General features: G+C 42.1%; 1 protein-coding gene across 1 annotated transcript; it reads left to right on the top strand.

Moving 5' to 3' along the window:
- The first annotated feature begins 230 nt into the window (after positions 1-230).
- Positions 231-18,983, top strand: LOC113013415 (suppressor of tumorigenicity 14 protein-like). The gene is made up of 19 exons (XM_026154295.1): positions 231-570; positions 3,403-3,550; positions 5,854-5,984; positions 6,517-6,587; positions 6,860-7,053; positions 7,922-7,957; positions 8,109-8,337; positions 8,787-8,923; positions 9,612-9,709; positions 10,336-10,436; positions 12,564-12,697; positions 12,782-12,886; positions 13,010-13,117; positions 13,868-13,981; positions 14,121-14,246; positions 14,330-14,501; positions 15,504-15,775; positions 16,492-16,628; positions 17,375-18,983. The coding sequence occupies exons 1-19, from the start codon at positions 529-531 to the stop codon at positions 17,534-17,536; spliced, it is 2,517 nt and encodes an 838-aa protein (XP_026010080.1). The 5' UTR covers positions 231-528; the 3' UTR covers positions 17,537-18,983.
- The last annotated feature ends 1,272 nt before the right edge of the window (positions 18,984-20,255 follow it).

Genomic DNA, 20,255 nt, shown 5'->3' with positions numbered 1-20,255 from the left:
CATAAAATAACAAAAACAATAGAATAGAATAAAATAAAATAAATACTATGTCAAAACTGCAATGAAGCCAGATACGAGGTGCATACGCTGATGAGTTTAGCCGCGGCTGATGGGAAGTCTGCAGATGAAGTAACAGGTGTGTGCTCCACCCGCAGCACACAGTCTCCTCCTCTCTGGCCCCCCCATTGATCTCCGCCCTGCCCTGTTTCCTCATTCTCGCTGTAGAACCCGCTCTGACACCGACCCAGAAACACCACCGACTCTGGCCAGGCTACAGCATCTTTAACTAACCTGTCAGAAAAAGACAAAAATCCAAAGAAGAAGAAGAAGAAGAAGAAGAAGAAGACAGCTGTTTACGTTTCTGCTCAGCTGGGAAGAGAGAGCGAGAGAGAGAGGGAGAGAGAGAGAGACACCTGCCGCTGCTCACCTGTCGCCGCCATGACCGCGCTGCGATTTTAGTGTTGGACAAAAATCGATAAGCGACAAAAGAGGGAAAAAACGAAAGAAAAGAAAAAGTCAAAGGGACTAATGGATTCCCTGGATTCAGGACAAAAGTTCCGTCCCAGACGGGTAAGTCCAACACCTGTTATGGTAACCTCTCAGTGACGTCACACCAGGAACAGGTTTTAAAAAACATAAATATGATTGATTTATATTGGAATTATGAACGTACTGATATGCACAATGTGCAGAAGGATTTCTGGATTAGCTTTACAACATAGGCTGAACCGGTTCCCACGTCACACTGCGGGTTTTATTAGTTTAAGTGCGATCTGTTCGAGTAATGTGAGCACTGGTTTCTGTTGAACTCCACTGAAACCTGGCGCGCCTCTGGCATTGAACCTGCATATTTCCACTCTTTGAGGGTGGATTTTGGTTTTATTGATTAGTTGTTTAAATGACAGAACGGCGCCTGGTTCAGTTTTAATAATCAAAGAGCTGGAAACGACATCAGCGTTTGTTCTTTTCTGATTTCTGGTGTTTTATATGATAATGAGCTGATTAACATTTTCTGATCAAACATTTAACTTGAGAAACCGACATGGAGATGGATTGAAGCAATCAATCTCAAATTTCCACCCCAAAAGCAGTTATGTTCCAGTGCCTGATTAATGTGGCAACATTATACAGTTTCACTGTAAATGTGTTTGTATGTTTGTTAATGTGAAACCAGAAGTAGACTAAACACTGCTCAGGCATCGAAAGAATGTAGATGGTTTCACCTCCTCCACACCTGTCAGTAAATAATCTGTGGACACAGTTGAAGGTCCCCTGTGATCAGTGACCTGGGCACAAACAACCCCACTGTTAGGCACCCGGTCCAGGGTGTGCACCGTCAGGGTGTGCAACCTTACAACTCTTATCTCACCACCAGTGTTTCTGCAGGTGTGTGGACGTCAGTGGAGTGATTAGTATTTGGACTAGATTGGTTATTTCTTGCCCTTTGCCAGTTGTAACATTAAAAAAATAAGGCTCACAAAGTATTTTCCCCCATGAAAGTAGTAACTAATTAGTAAAGTAATACTGACCTTAACCTCTTTACCAAATGGCTTCAAAAATCCAGAATAGAGCTGGAGCTCATTCAAGAACCTGGTAGAAAAGCTGCGCAAAACTATACTGATATCAATTCTATCTTCTGAAGACAAACAGTGTTTGTTTGGTCAGTCATTCTGGATCTTCTATGTAAGCGTGTAATATCTAGTTTATTAAAGAGATTAATGTTAATCACACATTGTGGTTAGATGTGCACATTATGTCAGGGTTTGTGGAAGGGTTAGTTCACAGTTGCTAGTTGTATAGTTGCTTCACACAATTTTGCCTTTGAGACAAATGATTTTTTGGATTGTTTGAAGGGAGAGCATTTATGTCACACCCTATAATGAGGCACCAACCAGCTCTTTAAAGCACTGCATTAGAGATCTAATGGTGTGTCCAGGATACAACATGCTGGCATTTCATAACAGTCATAGAGACATTCCTGTGCAGCAACACCCTGCTTGACACAGCTGAACAGGTTTACAGTGCATTGGAAAACACACTGTGTCCTCATTTGCTGCCTTTACAGTCATAAGTACAACTAAAAACTGAAGGCAACACCTTTTCACAAATTTATCATCAACTTTGAACTAAAGTATCAGGTTGGGGCGATGTCCCTGGTGCTTACAGTCTGCTGTGCTCACTGTATATTCTGACTCCACTTTGTTGTAGCACTAGTTAATAGTTCTAGATGTTTTCTCCCATTCACACTGCTGGATCATTTTATTTTCAAAATGTCAGCAGTGACATGAGGGGAGGAAAAAGTTAATGTATGCATATTTGCTTAAGACTGATGGGAAGGAATGGAGGTACATATGCAAGTGCTGCCTCAAGTTTCTCTTTTTTGTAGTTTTGTGTAAAATGTGCATCAAACATGTTTGTTGAACAAAACAGGCAGTTTTGAAAAGTAATCTGAAAAGCTGTGGCTGTACAAACACAAAACCTGTGAAAAAAAAAAAAAACAAGTTGACAGAAGTCAAATTTACATGAGATGAACTTGGATGAACTTATGTATCTGTCACTAACCTGCAAACAGGAAGCACAGTTGAACCAGGTGCCAAAATACTAAGTCAGTCGCCACAGACTCCCGTATTAAAGAGCACAACTATACAACAGAAATAAACACGTTTACATCTGTTATACAAAATCTGGTTTACCCTGTGGGGCTAGTTTTCTAGTTGTCATAATAGCTGTTTTTATAACTCCTCTTTTTGTTAACTTTAATACTTGAAATTAGGGATCAGATGGAGCACTCCATTTTGCTTGGTGCCTTTTACTGACTATTGTTAATGGACCAGTCAAGGGTGTAAGAGCTGGGATGGGCTCCAGCTGCCCGGAATAAGGATGAGCAAAAGAAGATGGCTGGATTCTCAGTCAGGCTGTGACATGGATATAATAACTTACTCAGGTCACTATGTTTCCCATTAAGTTAGGAGTCCACTCTGTGGTCCAATTTGGACATTTTAATCCTTAAAAACTGCAAACTGCTGGTTCAGGCTTCAAATCTCACAGTGAGTCTTCTACATTTTTATATAGAGTCTGTAGTGAATACAAACATGCTGAACAGCAGCATCTTCAAAAAGCTGGGGGACTGTTGAATTTAGACCGAGCGCTGTGCTGCTGTCACTGGAAAACACCATCCAATACTGCAGTCGAGTAAATAGCCCACAGTCTGCTGTCTACTAACCTGCTATTCCTACCTGATAACGTTGCACGCCAGACTGTAAAAAAACACACACAAAAAAACAAAGATAAAAAACAAACTTTGGCCTTGAACAAAACAAAAATGTTGAGGCCACTTTGAGATTTTGTACAGTCCTGAACCAATTGATAAACTTTGTCTTCTCCAACTATCTCTGTATGCAGGACAATGACGTTGAGGAAGCATTTCTGCAGGCTCCAGATCCCAAGGACGTGGAGAAGAAGTCATGCAACAAGAAGGGGGCAGGGATAGGAGTCGCCTTGGTGATTGGTGTTCTGGCTGTGATTGCATTGCTGGTCGGGCTGTTTTGCCGTAAGCTGACTTCATCAAACTACATTCAGCTAACCTGATGCTGGGGGTTGGATTTGAAAATACATATCTGAGCGCCTTGATGTCAGACAGGATATAAGATAAGAGAGAGAAGATAAGATAGAACTTTATTAATCCCTCGGGTGGGTTCCTCTGGGAAATTCAACTTCCAAAAAAAAGCACAGCAACGACCGAAGTTACAGTTACAGAATTGTTATATATATATATATATATATATATATATATACACACACACACACACACACACACACACACACACACACACACATATATAAATACAGAGACAAATATAAATAAAATATACAAAGGGGATAAATAGAATAAATAGGAATAAAAAATAAAAATACAAGTGAATTGCACATTTCAAGTATTGAGTCTATTGCACTGTTGACTATTTACAAAAGTATTGCACAAGGTATTGTACAGTGAGGTGAAGAGGCACTACAGCTTAGTTGTTCCCCCCTCCTTTGTCCTCCTGTTTCCCCTCCCTCTCCCCTCCAGAGAGGAGTTAAACAGTCTGATGGCGTGTGGGACAAAGGAGTTTTTAAGTCTGTTAGTTCTTGTCTTTGGGAGAAGCAACCTGTCACTGAACAGACTCTTCTGATTGTTTATGGCCGTGTGCAGAGGATGCCCAGCATTGTTCATAATGTCCATCAGTTTCTTTAGTGTCCTTTTCTCTGCCACTGACACCAGAGTGTCCAGCTTCATGCCGACCACAGAGCTAGCCCTCCTGATCAGTTTCTCCAGCCTGGATGAGTCCTTCTTTGCTGTGCTGCTCCCCCAGCACACCACAGCATAGAAAAGTACTCCAGCAACCACTGACTGGTAAAACATCCTCAGGAGCTTCCTGCAGATGTTAAAAGACCTCAGCCTCCTGAGGAAGTACAGTCGGCTTTGGGCTTTTTTATACAGGTGCTCTGTGTTGCATGACCAGTCCAGTTTATTGTCCACCCACAGCCCGAGGTACTTGTACTTGTTGACCACCTCCACCTCCTCCCCCTCTATCTGAACCGGCAGTGGACCTTCTCTGGACCTCCCGAAGTCCACAACCAGTTCCTTAGTCTTTGAGGTGTTGAGTTGCAGGTGGTTTGTGTGACTCCATGCGACAAAGTTCCTCACCAGACTTCTGTACTCCTCTTCCTGATCATCCCAGATACACCCCATGATGGCCGTGTCATCTGCAAACTTCTGAATTTGGCATAATTCAGAGTTGTAGCAGAAGTCAGAGGTGTACAGGGTGAAGAGAAGAGGGGACAGCACAGTTCCCTGTGGTGCTCCTGTGCTGCTGACCACAGTGTCAGACGTGATGTCCTTCAGCCTGACGTACTGTGGTCTGTCGGTGAGGTAGTCGGAGATCCAAGCCACCAGGCAGGGGTCCACCTCCATCCTGTTCAGTTTTTCTTGAAGCATACAGGGCCGGATGGTATTAAAGGCACTGGAAAAGTCAAGAAACAGGATCCTGACCGTGCCTTTTCCCCCATCCAGGTGTGAGTGGGCTCTGTGTAGGAGGTACAGGATGGCATCCTCCACTCCGACACCCGCCTTGTATGCAAACTGTAGTGGGTCCTGGGCATGTTGTACCTGTGGTCGGAGGAGGTTGAGGAAGAGCCGCTCTAGAGTCTTCATAAGATGTGACGTCAGTGCCACGGGTCGGAAGTCATTCAGCTCATTGGGCCGGTTCTTTTTGGGGACCGGGACGATGCAGGATGTCTTCCATAGGGCGGGCACTCTCCCCAGTCGCAGACTGAGGTTGAAGACTCGTTGTAGCGGCTCCCCAAGTTCAGCAGCACACGCCTTAAGCATCCTAGGACACACCTTGTCTGGCAGGTGTAAGGTCTAATTGAAACAGAGCAGCTACCTGGACTGGATTATCTCATTAATAGTGTTACGTCCTCGCTGCGTATGACTCTGGATACTATGGCTCCTATGAAAACAAAAGCTTCAAATTCAGAATAATTGACTCCCTGATATAAATCTCAATTACACAGCTTGATGCAGATAATGGAGAGGAAATGGTGTCTCGCTAATTTAGAAGATCTTCATTTATTGGAAAGAAGAGTTTGTCACTATAAAAATACCCTCGGCAAAGCCAGGACGTCTCACTAATGAGTGAAGAAACTACCCCAGCTTTCCTCTCACGACTGTAGCAGTGTTATTTGTCCTGTAAGAGAGAGAGGTCCAGTCCACAAGGGAAACTCACCCATAAAATTGTTATAACAATTATATACAGTTGTGATCAGAATGTTGTGTATAAAGATATTGGAAACATCTCTGTGTGTCTTCAGAGCCCCAGCATGTGAAAATGAAGAGAATTTATATCGGCTCCATGGAAATCAACAACAAGCAATTCCTGCCACAGTATGAGGAGCCTGGCAGTTCTGAGTTCACTAACCTGGCTGCTCAGGTCTGCAAACAGGTGAGACCTGACAGTTCCAAAGCATCATGGGAATTTTCCATATATGCGGTGTTATACATTCATCATGAGACCTTCAGGTTTGCTCTGTGATAGAAATAAATATTTAGAAGACATACAAGAACAATCTGAAATATAGATGCATGTATAGTGGTGTGTGTGTGTGTGTGTGTGTGTGTGTGTGTGTGTGTGTGTGTGTGTGTGTGTGTGTGTGTGTGTGTGTGTGTGTGTGTATAATTGGTATCTTGGAGTGCAGCTGTCTTCATTCACCAGCATCTGTTACACCCTCAACTTAGAAACACAAATTTCTAACATAGAACCCTCCAACAACTATCAGCACTATCAGTAGGCAGAGGTGATAGCACTCCTACACTTCCACTCTGCGTCACTACATGATTGTGTGCTGCGAGTCTGAGTTGTAACCTTGATGTTACTTCTAACCACTTCTGCTCTGTGTCTTCCTCTGTCACTTGTTTCTCTATTTGTTGAGGCCATAAAGGTAATAGGTGCCATAATGTGACCTTTTTCTCTTCAGCTCAAACTGATGTACTCCAAAAACTCATTGCTGGACAGATACTTCAACCATTCGTCCGTTCAGGCCTTCAGGTACTGTGAAAGAGACAGCGTGTACCAGCCAGCCACAACAATATCACCAGTGACGGGAAAAGTGAATATCAATGAAGATCTTTTAAGGGGTCAGAAATAAAGGCAATAAGTGCAGTCCACGCTCTGATAGTTCAGAGAGCAAATGGACCTACACAGTACTAATCTGATTGTTGTATTGAGGCGGCTGATTGGTACATAGCTGTAATGCGCAGTTGCTTCTCTGTTGCACTGAATGAAGCCTGTACAAATCCTCTGTGTGTCCTGTTGTGCAGTGAGGGCGACAGAGGGTCGAACACCATTGTGGCTTATTACGAATCAGAGTTTGATGTCCCCCCACCCCAGCAAGCCTCGCTGGATGAAGCCATCGACTCTATGCAGCCTCCAGCAGGAAGTCAGGAGGGCGGAAAAGGACGATTCCTGCTGAAACCCACAGACGCCCTGAGTGTCAACGACATCGTGACACAAGGTTTGACGGCTCACAGATTAGTTTTCTACAAGGTTGTTCATCCAAAACAATTTTCAAGCTTTTTTTTTTACATCAAATTATTATTAGCTTTGTATTCACTATGGGCACTTAACCACCAGCTGTTCTCCATATGTCTGTTCTTCATCTGCCTGCACTGAAAAGTAAAATCTACGCTCTGATATGACCCTTTAAACCTGGAGCACTGTGCTGTCTTTGACAACTCTTGGAAAAATTAGTTAATTAATTTAAAAAAAAATTTATTAAATTAATTTAAAAAGTATATTTAACTTACATGCAGACATTTTAACGATGAATGGTTCTTCTTCTAATGGTTAATGGATTCTTCAACTCAGCTCTTATCTTTTCTTATGGGGAAACATCTTCTAGAAGCTTCTTTGTCTCATACAAACATGATGCTGGACACTGTTAAAGACTGAGGAGCGAATAGATTCCTAAAGTGGTGAAACTGCATAAACCCTTGGAGGATATATAGTTATATGTAGTAAGAGTCATAGTCCTGGTGTATATGTATAATCATAACTATAACATTTGGTGACAGACAGGAGCTTACTTGTGTCTCACTGCGATTCACAAATGATCAAAAAACTGCAGCACTGCTGCTTGTACAGCAAAACTAAGCAGTAAGCTTTTGTTTCCAATGACGACAGTGAGACATCAAGACGTCCCGCTACGATACGTCTGTTCTCAAATATTGACGCTACATCTGCTCTGAATTCTTCCTCCAAGGTTTTGTTAAAAACATCGAGTAAAGTTTAATCAAAAACGCAAAAATGATTATTGTTGTTTTAATTAGTAACGAGGAACTGATATATGTGGTTTACTAACACATTTATCTTTGTGTTTACAGCTATAGATCCACGCTTGACCAAAACCAAGCTTTCAGGTATAAACCAGTTTCGTGGTGGGAACTTCTTTTTTTTCTGTAATTCTCTATGTAAAGTTTGACTTGTTAAAATGTTCCAAAAAAATTAAAGTTGCTTGTTTCACAACTGGTATACTTCATCCAAAACATGTTCTTCTCGTCATATTTTCAGAGAGGAAAAGCATCGACATCCACATCGAAAACTCCGGGCACGTTGAGTCTCCGGGATTTCCAAACTCTCCGTACCCTTCAAACGCCTACCTGCAGTGGAAGTTTCGGGCAGACCCGCAACACCGAATCCAGCTCGACTTTGATGACTTGATCCTGGAGGACGACTGTCAGCGAGACTTCATCAAAATCTACGACTCGCTCGTCCCCATAGAGAAACGCGCTATGACAGAGTGAGACGAACGATCTCTTCCTAGAATTTAAAGTGTCAGCTATCTCAGAGAAAACAAGACAAAACAGGCTGATATTCTTATTCTGTGTTTTAATAGCTGCTCATTTTTAACACAAAGGGATGTTCAGACTAAAGTAACCGGGTTCCTGAATATTGTTTACCCTGAAACACTGGCTCAGGTTAAAAAATTGGCAGAGACTATGGAACGAATGTAAAGATATGGAGATATATATTTAGTTGTTTCAGAGTGACCATAATTGGACAGCATACGGAATGAGGAAATCAGAGGGACATGTCAGGCATACGCAGAGCAGGGAGAGGGCATGCCTCGTACAACACCAGTTTGTGTTGGGGAAAAGGCATTAAAACGTTTTTGTGCCGACACATGCGTTATGCACCCGGCCCCAGGAGCACTAAAGGTTTCTTTCTGTCTCTCCCTTGTCCGCTCAGACAGTGTGGATACCCTCACCAGCCGCTGTCCTTCATCTCCTCTGGAAACGTCATGCTGCTGATGCTGGTCACTAATGAGGAGAAAAACTTCCCCGGCTTCAGAGCAAACTACTCTCCGATTCCTCAGACTACACTAAGTAAATCAAACGTCTTCTGAACAGCTGTCAGCTCTTTGTGAAATATTTCCACAGGGCATGAAAGACTTGAAATGTGTGACTTAAATGTGTGTTGGGAAAAAATGCAACAGCAGCAGAAATCTTAAGACTGCCTAATGTTTCCAGCCCAGAGATTACAGTAATAATTTTTCAATCAGTACATAATAATAATAGTAATTGTGTTAAAGGCGGCACGGTGGTTAGCACTGTTGCCTCACAGCAAGAAGGTCCTGAGTTCAATTCCACCATCAGGCCGGGGTCTTTCTGTGTGGAGTTTGCATGTTCTCCCCGTGTTTGCGTGGGTTCCCTCCGGGTACTCCGGCTTCCTCCCACCGTCCAAAGACATGCAGCTTGTGGGGATAGGTTAATTGGTTAATCCAAATTGTCACTAGGTGTGAATGTGCGAATGGTTGTCTGTCCCTGTGTGTTAGCCCTGCGACAGACTGGCGACCTGTCCAGGGTGTACCCCGCCTCTCGCCCTATGACAGCTGGGATAGGCTCCAGCGCCCTCCGCGACCCTGAAAAGGATAAGCGGAAATGAATGGATGGATGGATGGATGTGTTAAAGGTCAGATCTAAAGGATGCTATCTCGGCATAAACTTTATTCATTCTGCAGCTAAAGTCTTTGTAGATGATCTAACATGTCAGTATGAACTGTGCGTCCCTCAGACTGTGGCGGCACGCTGACTGGAGAGAAAGGCTCCATCTCTTCACCGTTCTTCCCGTCCAACTACCCTCCTCGCACCACATGTGTGTGGAACATCGAGGTGAGCCTTCATTTTACTGAGGCTTCTGCACAGCATCCTATTTGTTCCTACGACCGCACTCCAGCAGACTCATGGTAACAGACACCTGAACAACCAGCAAAGACCAGCAAACTGCCAAAACACCTGTTTTTATAGAGGCGCTCACTCTGGATGATGCTCAATTACTCGAGTACTCACTCTCTTAATAGGAGTGTACTTATTTTTCTATGCACTCTTGCATTTTGGCTTAATTATTGTTTAATTAATAATTTGCAGGACATTTAGTGATTGTATGCAACTTTAAATTCTGCCTCCAGGTGCAAATGCTTCACTGCCAACCTGAACACAAACTGAATTTCATTCCCTCCACTGAAATGACACTTTTCAGTTAGCTGACCTAGAACCAAACGAACTTTTCTCTTACACTGACCAACTGAGTCTTTAGCAAAACAATATAATTATTATTTATAAAGATAAACCCCATAGATGATGATGATGACGACAATGACATTTTTCCATCATTGCTCATTTTAAATTTATTAAAAGCACAAATCAGAAAATCTATTTATTGGACTTATTTTTATTAGTTGATCATGTTTTAAATATTTTACACTCCTGTTTCATTTGTTTTTTACTTTGTTTTTCAGGTTGCAAACAACAAATTTCTGAAGGTTCTGTTCAATAAGTTCTCGCTGGGAAATAAAACTGAAGGTTGCGGCCATGACTATGTTGAGATCAATGGTGAAAGGTCAGTAACGAGCAGTGTTATGCCTTTTAAAGAAAGGTTATTCTTAGTATACAGTGCTGTTAAAAGGTCTTACATTACCACCAATGTCCTTATATTTAGCTTGAAGAACGGGAAATAGCTGAAGTGAAATACATGGAAATACAGTATATAGCTAGGTTCACACTGCAGGTCTTCATGCTCTATTCCGATTCTTTGATCAAATCTGATTTTTTGTCTGCTTCTTCACACTACAAATAAAATGTGACAGCAAACGCGCTCTAGTGTGAACCCTCAGAGAGCTCCGCATGCTCAAAAGAAGACGTCACACACAACGCGCTCTGTTTGGACCCAGACCAAAACAGCATTGTGTGACTGATGACCCTTAATATAAAGACTTGTTTCGGATTTTACGTTTCCCAATTTTGCTTTAAGTTATAAAGTTATTTTGTTATTTACATATGGCCTAATAATGATCATTATTGCTGTTTTAGAGGAGCGGTGCTTCACAGGATAGTTGCAGATTTCTGTCAGAATCTGCAGATTATATACAAAGAAAATGTTCGCATTTCTCCAACGTTGTCTTCGCAACAATTTCACTGGATGGCCAGGAAGCGTTCACGATGTTTTCTCAGGTGCTGATAATTGGTGTCTGTCTTGTGTCGGTGACGTAAAAGACGGATTTAATGCGACACCACCTCCACAGGACAAGACTCAGCAGTCCATCTGCATCTAAAGGTCAAAGGTCACTCTTTTGAGGATGCCAATGTCCACATTTTGGACAGAGAGGACAGATGGTTTGAAAGAGGAGTGAAAGAAGCCATCTATGTCCACTGTGAGCGACCATCTTTGAACAGAGGCGGGGTTTACGACACCAACTGTCTGCAATCTATAATCCAGTTTTGAGATCCCTCCCCAGATGCCTTAACGCCCACTCACATCCTGGGCGATCTGACCTCAGGAAATCACATGATAAGGTGGGGCCAGGTTTCACAATGAGCTCACCCGAAACTCTGGCTGATTGGGACCCACACTCGCTTTCACACCTTGGCTCAGGCGATTAGAGGATCATCAGGGGTCCTTTTGTCCCTCTGTGGGGGGTCACTCCCACTAGGTTTATATCTGGGACTCTCCACCATTTGACCTTAGAACTGAAGAAGCTTCTCGGATGAGAGGTGAAACGCCTTCAAGCAACTTAAAGAAGTCCAGACGCTTTTCTTTCCAAACTCCTTAGACAGATATGTATCGGATTCAGCACCACATACGAAAGTGACCCAGGTCGAATTTGAAAATCAGATTTGTGCCGTTCACGATGTCACACCATGATCGGGTATGGTCAAAAAAGTCGGATTTGACACGCTTTCGCCTGCAGTGTGAACGTAGCCTATGAGGCAAAAACCTGGAATGGCTACTTTTTATTCTTGGGCAAGTGTTTTTATCATTTCTTGAAGTCGTCTTCAGGAATAGTTCTCCAGGCTTCCTGAAGATCATTTCAGAGGTCTTTGGATACTTGCTGATTATTCTGATTTCTGTCCAAATGTTTACTGACTGTTGCAGTAATGTTGCTGCATGAGTTTGTTGCCTTGATGTTTGAATGGTTGATGAGTTAGTCATGATTAGTCACTTATGATTAATGAGTGGCTTAATAAACCAAAACATTTTGTCCCAATGGTCGGGTACAAGGACCGGACTGAGAATGACAGAAAAAGTAGATAAGTGTACTACTGTAAATGCTGTGTAGACAATCATACTGTCCAATACAATAATTACAGTTTTATAACTGTTTACAACTGTTTAACCATATGTATAACCTGTACATAGCTTGTACACTCACTACAGCTACAGCCGGTACATACTTAAAGTTATAGTATCTTCATAACATACCTTCATATGTGTAACATACCTATAATAGATCTATATCCTGTATTATATCTATATTATTGCAAAAGCCCTTTCTGGATGGATGCAAACTGCAATTTGTTACCTCATACTTGTGACATGTGCAATGACAGTAAAGTAGAATTCTGTGTGTGTGTGTGTGTGTGTGTGTGTGTGTGTGTGTGTGTGTGTGTGTGTGTGTGTGTGTGTGTGTGTGTGTGTGTGTGTAAAATATGTAACCTAGTTACATTGTTTTGTGTTTTTTTGTTATAGGCTGTGTGGCAGCGACTTGAAGAGCCCAGTGTTCACCATCAACAGCAACAAGATGACCATTACATTTAAGTCGGACTCCTCCTACGTTGATCAGGGCTTCACTGCTGAGTACGAGGCCTTCACCCCGAACAATCGTAAGGATACATGCTTAATTTAAGGACTGTAGCGTTCTCTGAAGCCGGCGAACAAATGAGGTAATATTATGTTTGTCCTATCAGCTTGTCCAGGAAGGTTCACGTGCAGCAACAACCTGTGCATCAATAACACTCTGCGGTGTGACGGCTGGGGCGACTGTGGAGATGACAGCGATGAGATCAACTGCAGTGAGTCCAAACCGTCAAACTTCTTTCTGTCTGAAAAGAATGAAATTAAAGGAGCACATCGAAAATGGTCTTTCACCTTTTCTGTCCCTAACAATGTTGGGTTCTCTTTGTGTGCCTCATTAGAGTGTGATGCATCTCAGATACAGTGTAAAAATGGTCACTGTAAACCAAAATTTTGGATGTGTGATGGGGTGGACGACTGTGGAGACAACACGGACGAAGAAAACTGTGGTGAGTGCAGCGAAACAATAAACTGGAGCTATTTCAGCAGTTGATGTTTATTTTAAACATCGCTTAAAGTTTATTGCACTAAAAACTCAGGCAGTGTTGTCAGTGACAGAGGATATCCCAAATATGCTCTTGTTAGATAAGTAGGTCTGACTGCATTTGCACTAGCCCCACCTGCCTGCCAATCAAATCCTTTATATTTGGGAGGGGCAGCCAATCAGAAGAAACCTGAGGAGATTAAAAAAAGGAGAATAAACTGAGGGTCTGCATTAAAAAAATGTATAAAGACATTCAAGTTGAGGGAAATAATAAAAGCCAAAAAGATGTCTTTTTTCAATAAGTACTGATACAAAGAATTAGTTGAAACTTCACCAAAGCAACAGGCAAATTTTATCACTTTTCTCCATACATTTTAAAGTAATATGTGCATAAACAGTACTGTAATAAAAACTGGACTATAAATGCAAGGTGGCAGATAATGCAAGAGGTTGTTCTGCCGGTATAGCCAGTTTTGTTGAGGAATGTAGGAAGCCCAGCAGGCAAATCAGACCAGAGGGTTGTGCAATCACATTTCCATAAGAATCTGTTGACATGCAGAGGCAGTGTATGTGGAAGAAAGGTGGAAGACTAGCCTGTGTTTGTCTTTGTTGAAACTGACTCCTTTAAAAGAGCTCTGGAATTAAAATAGCAACAGGTCAAATTAAACACTCGAGTGGAGGGTAGTAAATAAGTGATTTTTCTCTTGTTTTACAGAAACATGCAAAGGGCAGTTTTCCTGCAAAAATGGCCGCTGTATTGCAGAGAATTTGAAGTGCAATGGAAAAGATGACTGCGGTGATGCGTCTGATGAGTCCAAATGTGAAAAATGTAAGAAGTAAAGTTCAAATAAGAACTTCTGAAAATGTATGGTTTTCATGAAAATCTTTAATCAAACAGCATTTTGAGGTAAAGGATACCTGTGGGTCAGAGTTGCTCACTGATACTGCACGTGTCTCTCGTCTTTCAGCTTTGGTGCTGCAGACATGCTCAGAGTTCACCTTCCAATGCAAAAACAAACTCTGCATCAGTAAAATGAACCCAGAGTGTGATGGAGTGCAGGACTGTACCGACGACTCTGATGAGGATAACTGTGGTAAGTTAACCACACACTTGCCTACAGATGGTTGTGGTATGGAGTTTAGTGGCGGTAACGCCTGCACATATGTGTGCTTTCAGAGTGCGGGATAAGGCCGTACCGCAGCTCTCGCATCGTGGGAGGACAAGCATCTCGGGAGGGCGAGTGGCCCTGGCAGGTCAGCCTCCACTTCAAGGGAATGGGACATGTGTGTGGAGCCTCTGTGCTGAGCAACCGCTGGCTGCTGACCGCCGCCCACTGCGTTCAGGACAAGTAGGAGCTCCTCTATCTGAAATGACGGGGCTGAGTGTTTACTGATATGAAGTGTGATTAAAAAGTTCCAGAAACAGACCTCAGAAAAACCAAAAACCTTATTTAAATTTTGCCCATCTCTCTCTCCTGTTCTCACCACTTACACTGAGTGCTCTCTATTTTTAATGTGGACGTCAGACTTGTGCAGACATCAGCTTTTGTTTCAGACCAAAATTCTCTGTTAAGCATCACCGTTGATGAGAATTCAATCTCCAACTATAACAGAGACATTTTGTCCTTAGAGGCTGAATTCAGACTTTCAAAGTGTGAATATGTCATTACAAGTGAGCAGCAAGACCAGCGGCCTGTGGAGCACTCATCATCCGTGGCACTTTGTACTGTGAATCCCTGTTTAGATTGTGAACACTGTGTCAGAGATGAACTTTAGGTAGAAACGACTGGGACTGTGGTTGTGCCGTCATCTGTCAGCTTAGAGTGCACTGAAAACACGAGAGCCTTACTGATACTGAATCAATCTTTGCTCACCACCAGTGCTGTTCACCACATTTGAGTCACTGTGACTTTTTCACCGCTGTTGAAATAAAGGACACTCCTTCAACTAGATTGCATACACTTTGTAGAGGCATGGGTATAAGTGGGGGACATGTGTAGAGTGATCGAAAACTATGAGATGCACTCAACTGTTTCTTTGCAGTTCAGAACCCAATAACTTCATATATATCACAGAAGCATGATTACAGACCGGCTGTTTCAGTATCACTAACTACAAAATAATGTCTTTTCCTGTATATTATACATCCTGCTCATTTGATCTCTAACTACTCCTCCCAAAACCAGACACAAGTCACATCCTTTCTAGTGGAGCTCTAGCTTTGAATTTTGTGTACCACAAATTTTACAGTTTTTTGTTTTTTTTAATGTACTTGTATGTGCTTTTTAATGTAAAATCAGACAAATGACATAAATGAACTGAAAGAATTCCTTGGCTGTTTTTTCATGTAGATTCTCTCAGGCTAACCAATGGGAGGCTCTTCTGGGTCTTCACGAGCAGAGTCAGACCAGCAAGTGGACCATGAAGCGGGGCGTGAAGCGGATCATCGTTCACCCGGGCTACGACCTTGAGACCTACGATAATGATATCACTCTCATGGAACTGGACAACAGCGTCACGCTCAACCAGAACATCTGGCCCATCTGCCTGCCCTCCCCCGCGCATGACTTCCCAGTAGGAGAAGAGGCTTGGATCACTGGCTGGGGAGCTACCAGGGAGGGAGGTGAGATGATGAGAATGACGAGAACACAGCTTGTCTGAAACGTCCGAATATCCCACACTGGAAGTGTTGTGGAAGTTTTTAAATGTGTCTGCAATGAAACGTTCCCACAAACAAACTTAACTGATCCCACAGATGTGTCTGCCCAGCCAGCCAGTGGATTCAACACTAAGCATTGTTCTGAAAGACCTAATAGTAAAGATAACAATGTTCCTCAACATAAAATTCACCCTACCACAGCACTTCACTCTCAGACTGCTGGTTCAAATGTGCGATATTTACATGTAAAATGAGATGCACAGCCTTCATTTTTCAGGCCCTCTTCCACGGACCTTTCAGTTTGCAGACACACTCTCTGCTTTTAAGATTAGGCTTAAAACGTTCCCTTTAGACAAAACTTAAAGTTAGAGAGAGAGCCTAAACTCTCCCTCACTGCAATAGGACTGCTGGGAGCTTCTCAAGTTGCCCTGTGTTTATACACCACTTTACATTTTACAGGTATAAGAGTATTTTTGTACCCTAAAAACTGTTAGCCGAAAATTTAACATGGCACGGTGCACAGTGTGTCCGTTAAAATGTTTTTGGGTAACTGGATAAGATGAATAAAAGAGGTGACTGATCTAAAAAACAAAAAAATAAACAACAAACTTTAAGCATCTGAAAGTCAGATCATGACAAAGAACCAGAGCGCTGTTAGAAGTAATTTTGCTGTCTATCAGGTTCCGGGGCGGCTGTACTGCAGAAGGCAGCAGTCCGGATCATCAACAGCACAGTGTGCAAGAGTCTCCTGACAGACCCGGTGACCGACAACATGCTGTGTGCTGGAGTCCTCAAAGGAGGCGTGGACGCCTGCCAGGTACAAACTCGAATGCTTGTAATAGACAGATGTTTTATTTAAAACAAATAAACTACATTTCTGTGTTTGTCACACTTTAATGTTTCAGATCAAACGAATTTGAATATTAGACAAGATAACACACAAAATGCAGTCTGTAAATAAAGGTGTTAATTATTAAGGGGAAAATCCAAACCTGCATGGCCCTGTGTGAAACAGTGAACCTAGTAACTGGTTGGGCCACCCATGGCAGCAGCAGCTGTAATCAAGCATTTGCAATTAATGGCAATCAAAGTAATTTACAGCGCTGTGGAGGAAACCTGGCTCTCTTATCTTTGCAGAATTGGGGTAATTCAGCTACACTGGAGGGTTTTCAAGTAGGAAATGCCTTTCTAAGGTCACGCCACAGCATGTCAGTCAGATTCATGTCAGGACTTTGACTACTCCACTCCACAGTCTTCACTTTGTTTGTCTTAAGACATTCAGAGGTGGACTTGCTGGTTTATCTTGGATCATTGTCCTGCAAAACCCAAAAGTACTGGTATAATGTTCCTTTTCTGAAATGCTGTTACTTTAACGCCAGATGTTATGGGACACAAAAAGTTCAGTTTATGTCTCATCAGTCCACAGAGTGTTTTTCCAAAAGTCCCAAAAAAGGGGATCATGTCGGTTATCGGGGATCGGTTAATATGTCCTTTTTTAATGCTTATTGGGACTCACAGAAAACCTTCAAGCTGAAAATAATCTCTCTCCTCTCTGATTCTCAGGGTGACTCTGGTGGACCCCTGTCTTTCACCAGCACCAAGGGGCGGGTCTTCCTGGCTGGTGTGACGAGCTGGGGCGAAGGCTGCGCTCGCAAGAACAAACCTGGCATCTATACCCAAGTTACCAAATATCGCAACTGGATAAAAGAAAATAGTGGAGTGTAGGAACAGGAACGTGCACAGGTTCTCTGGATTACGGGTGTTTCTCTTGGATTCACTGTGGAATGCGCAGCACCAAAACGGCTCTGCATGTATTTTCTCTGCAGCACATGCACAAAACTTTGCAACATCCAACATAAACTGTCTTGTTGAGAATTGCGAGTTCCTATCAGGACTTTACCCTTACATCAGAACATATCCATTCTCATCCACTGCCTGTTTTTATATGAACTGCCTTGTTGTTTCCAGAGTGTAAAAGCTGCACTTTCACCATGTTATTTTTGTAAGGATATTAATCACCCATCAGGTCTGCTCTTCTGTGCCCTGCTAATTTGCACTGCTTTTGGTAAATTGTGGTGGAAGTTTGTGATGCATCCTGGTCCCACATATGTTCTTTGTGAAGGTGAGCTGGCTTGTAAAAAATGGTGCTTGAAATATTCTCGGGGCTTAATAGGATATTCATAATGGAATATTGTGAATATTCATTGCTTACTTACATTCAAATTGCAAATATCTTCAAGGCTCAGGATTTCTATTTTAATTATAACAGAATTACAAATTTAACTGATTTAGTTGAACAGGATAAAGGCTTGAAGGTAAGGCCAAATCAGAAATATGATCTCATAATAAAAGGTTTACTTTGGGGGCTCAGGGTTTTTTGTCATTAGCTAACCCAGTTCTTCAAATTCATCTAGAAGTCTAATTTATTTATTAGGGAGAAAAAGTTCTCTGTTAATGTTAATTAACTTTTAAATTAACATTTGAAGTAAATATAATGAGAGGTGGCACTGGAATAGAATAGAATAGAATAGAATAGAATAGAATAGAATAGAATAGAATAGAATAGCACTTTACTGTACTGTACATGTATAACAAAATTATAGGTGCTCAATGCCAACTGTGCAGTTTAGAGCACTGTGCCGCTACATACGTCCGAATGCTTCGACATCTTGAACATAAAGAGGTTCTTCTACAGGTGGAGTTTATATTGCAGCTACACAACATTTAATTGAGGAATAAATTTAAAAATGTTCCAAATAAGCAGTAAAATGCTGTACGTTTGGAATTCAGATGAAAACTTGAAAGATAAAACACAGCAAAAATAAATGCATTCAAAATTTTGAATGAGGGGATAAAAACTTTCATCTAAAAACTTTGATCTAAACAAAATGCTACATCCAGAGTCAGCTTTCTGGGAACTCTGATGTATTTGTGTATCAGAGGTGAGCTTTAACAGAAAAGGAGCTGACAGAACAAAACCTCCAAAATTCTCATTTTAAATGTTGTTTTTCTCTAGATTAGAGCAGTTAGTAATGTGAGATAGTAGAAGTTACCTTTAAAAACCTTTGTACTTGTCATTTTTGGGGGCATTTTATAAGTTTGTGTTGTTTTTTAAGGTTGTTAAAAATTAAAGCCTTTGTTGTCTTTCTTTAAGCAGCACTTCCCTAAAGAAGCTGATTTTGCCACAGTCTTATCTTTTGTATTTACACTCTTTGCTGTGACGTGTCTTTTGCTGGCTGTATTTATATATGCAGCGTATATATACATCTCAGTATAACAATAATAATAATAACAATAACAATGATGATAGTAAAGAATATCACTTAGCAGCATTACTCCACAATGTAAATGCTCAGATGTGCCCACTCCAGATCGGGGATGAGTTCCTGCCCCAAGTGCAGGAGTTCAAGTATGTCGGGGTTTGTTCGCAAGTGATGGGAGAAGGGAGCCGGAGGTCGACAGATGGATTGGTGCTGCAGCCACAGTGATGCAGACGCTGCACCGGTCCGTCGTGGTGAAAAGAGAGCTGAGCGTAAAAGCGAAGCTCTCAATTTACCGGTCGATCTACGTTCCTCACCTATGGTCACGAGCTGTGGGTAGTGACCGAAAGGACGAGATCGCGGATACAAACGGTGGAAATGAGCTTCCTCCGAAGGGTGGCTGGCCTCTCCCTTAGAGATAGGGAGAGAAGTTCCTCCACATCAAAAGGAGCCAGCTGAGGTGGTTCAGGCATCTGACAAGGACGCCTCCTGGCCGCCTCCTGGAGGTGTTCGAGCATGTCCCACCGAGAGGAGGCCCCAGGGCGGACCCACGACATGCTGGAGAGATTATATCTCTCGGCTGGCCTGGGAACGCCTTGGTATTTCCCTGGATAAGCTGGAGGAGGTGGCTGGGGAGAGGGAGGTCTGGGCTTCTCTGATTGGGCTGCTGCCCCCGCGACCCGGCCCCGGATAAGCGGAAGAAGATGGATGGATGGATGTTTTATAAAGAACAGAGAAAAAATGTGGTTGGTCTTGTTTTGTCAGCCTAAAAATTTGTTTTTCTTTTGAAGAATAATGTTTTTTCTTTCTTTTTCAATTTTAAGCTGTAATAAACTCACATGGGGATTGTTCATGTCAGTGTTTACTTTTAGGAAACAGCTGCCAATAATCATGCAATAAAAACTTTAATGAACATATATATTTATACTATGTGGCTCTTTTGTTTTTCTTTATAGTTAAATATAATATGAATTTAAAGCTACACCACACCCACTGTTGTTAAGCAAATTAATACGCTCACCTTATTTCCATGCACAGTTCCAAACCATATCAACTTAAATGTTTACTGGAATTTAATGGACATATAAGCCAAATTCAGCTGGTAGTTATAAGCTGCTGACATCTACTAAAGTATCCAAGAGTACAAGGTGAGAAGTCGTCCACTAAATGGAAAACTGGAGAAA

Source organism: Astatotilapia calliptera, chromosome 20 (genome assembly GCF_900246225.1).
Source record: "Astatotilapia calliptera chromosome 20, fAstCal1.2, whole genome shotgun sequence".
NCBI classification, from domain to species: Eukaryota; Metazoa; Chordata; class Actinopteri; order Cichliformes; family Cichlidae; genus Astatotilapia; species Astatotilapia calliptera.
Note: the sequence above shows the minus strand (reverse complement) of the source record. Positions and strands in the feature narration are given on the sequence as shown.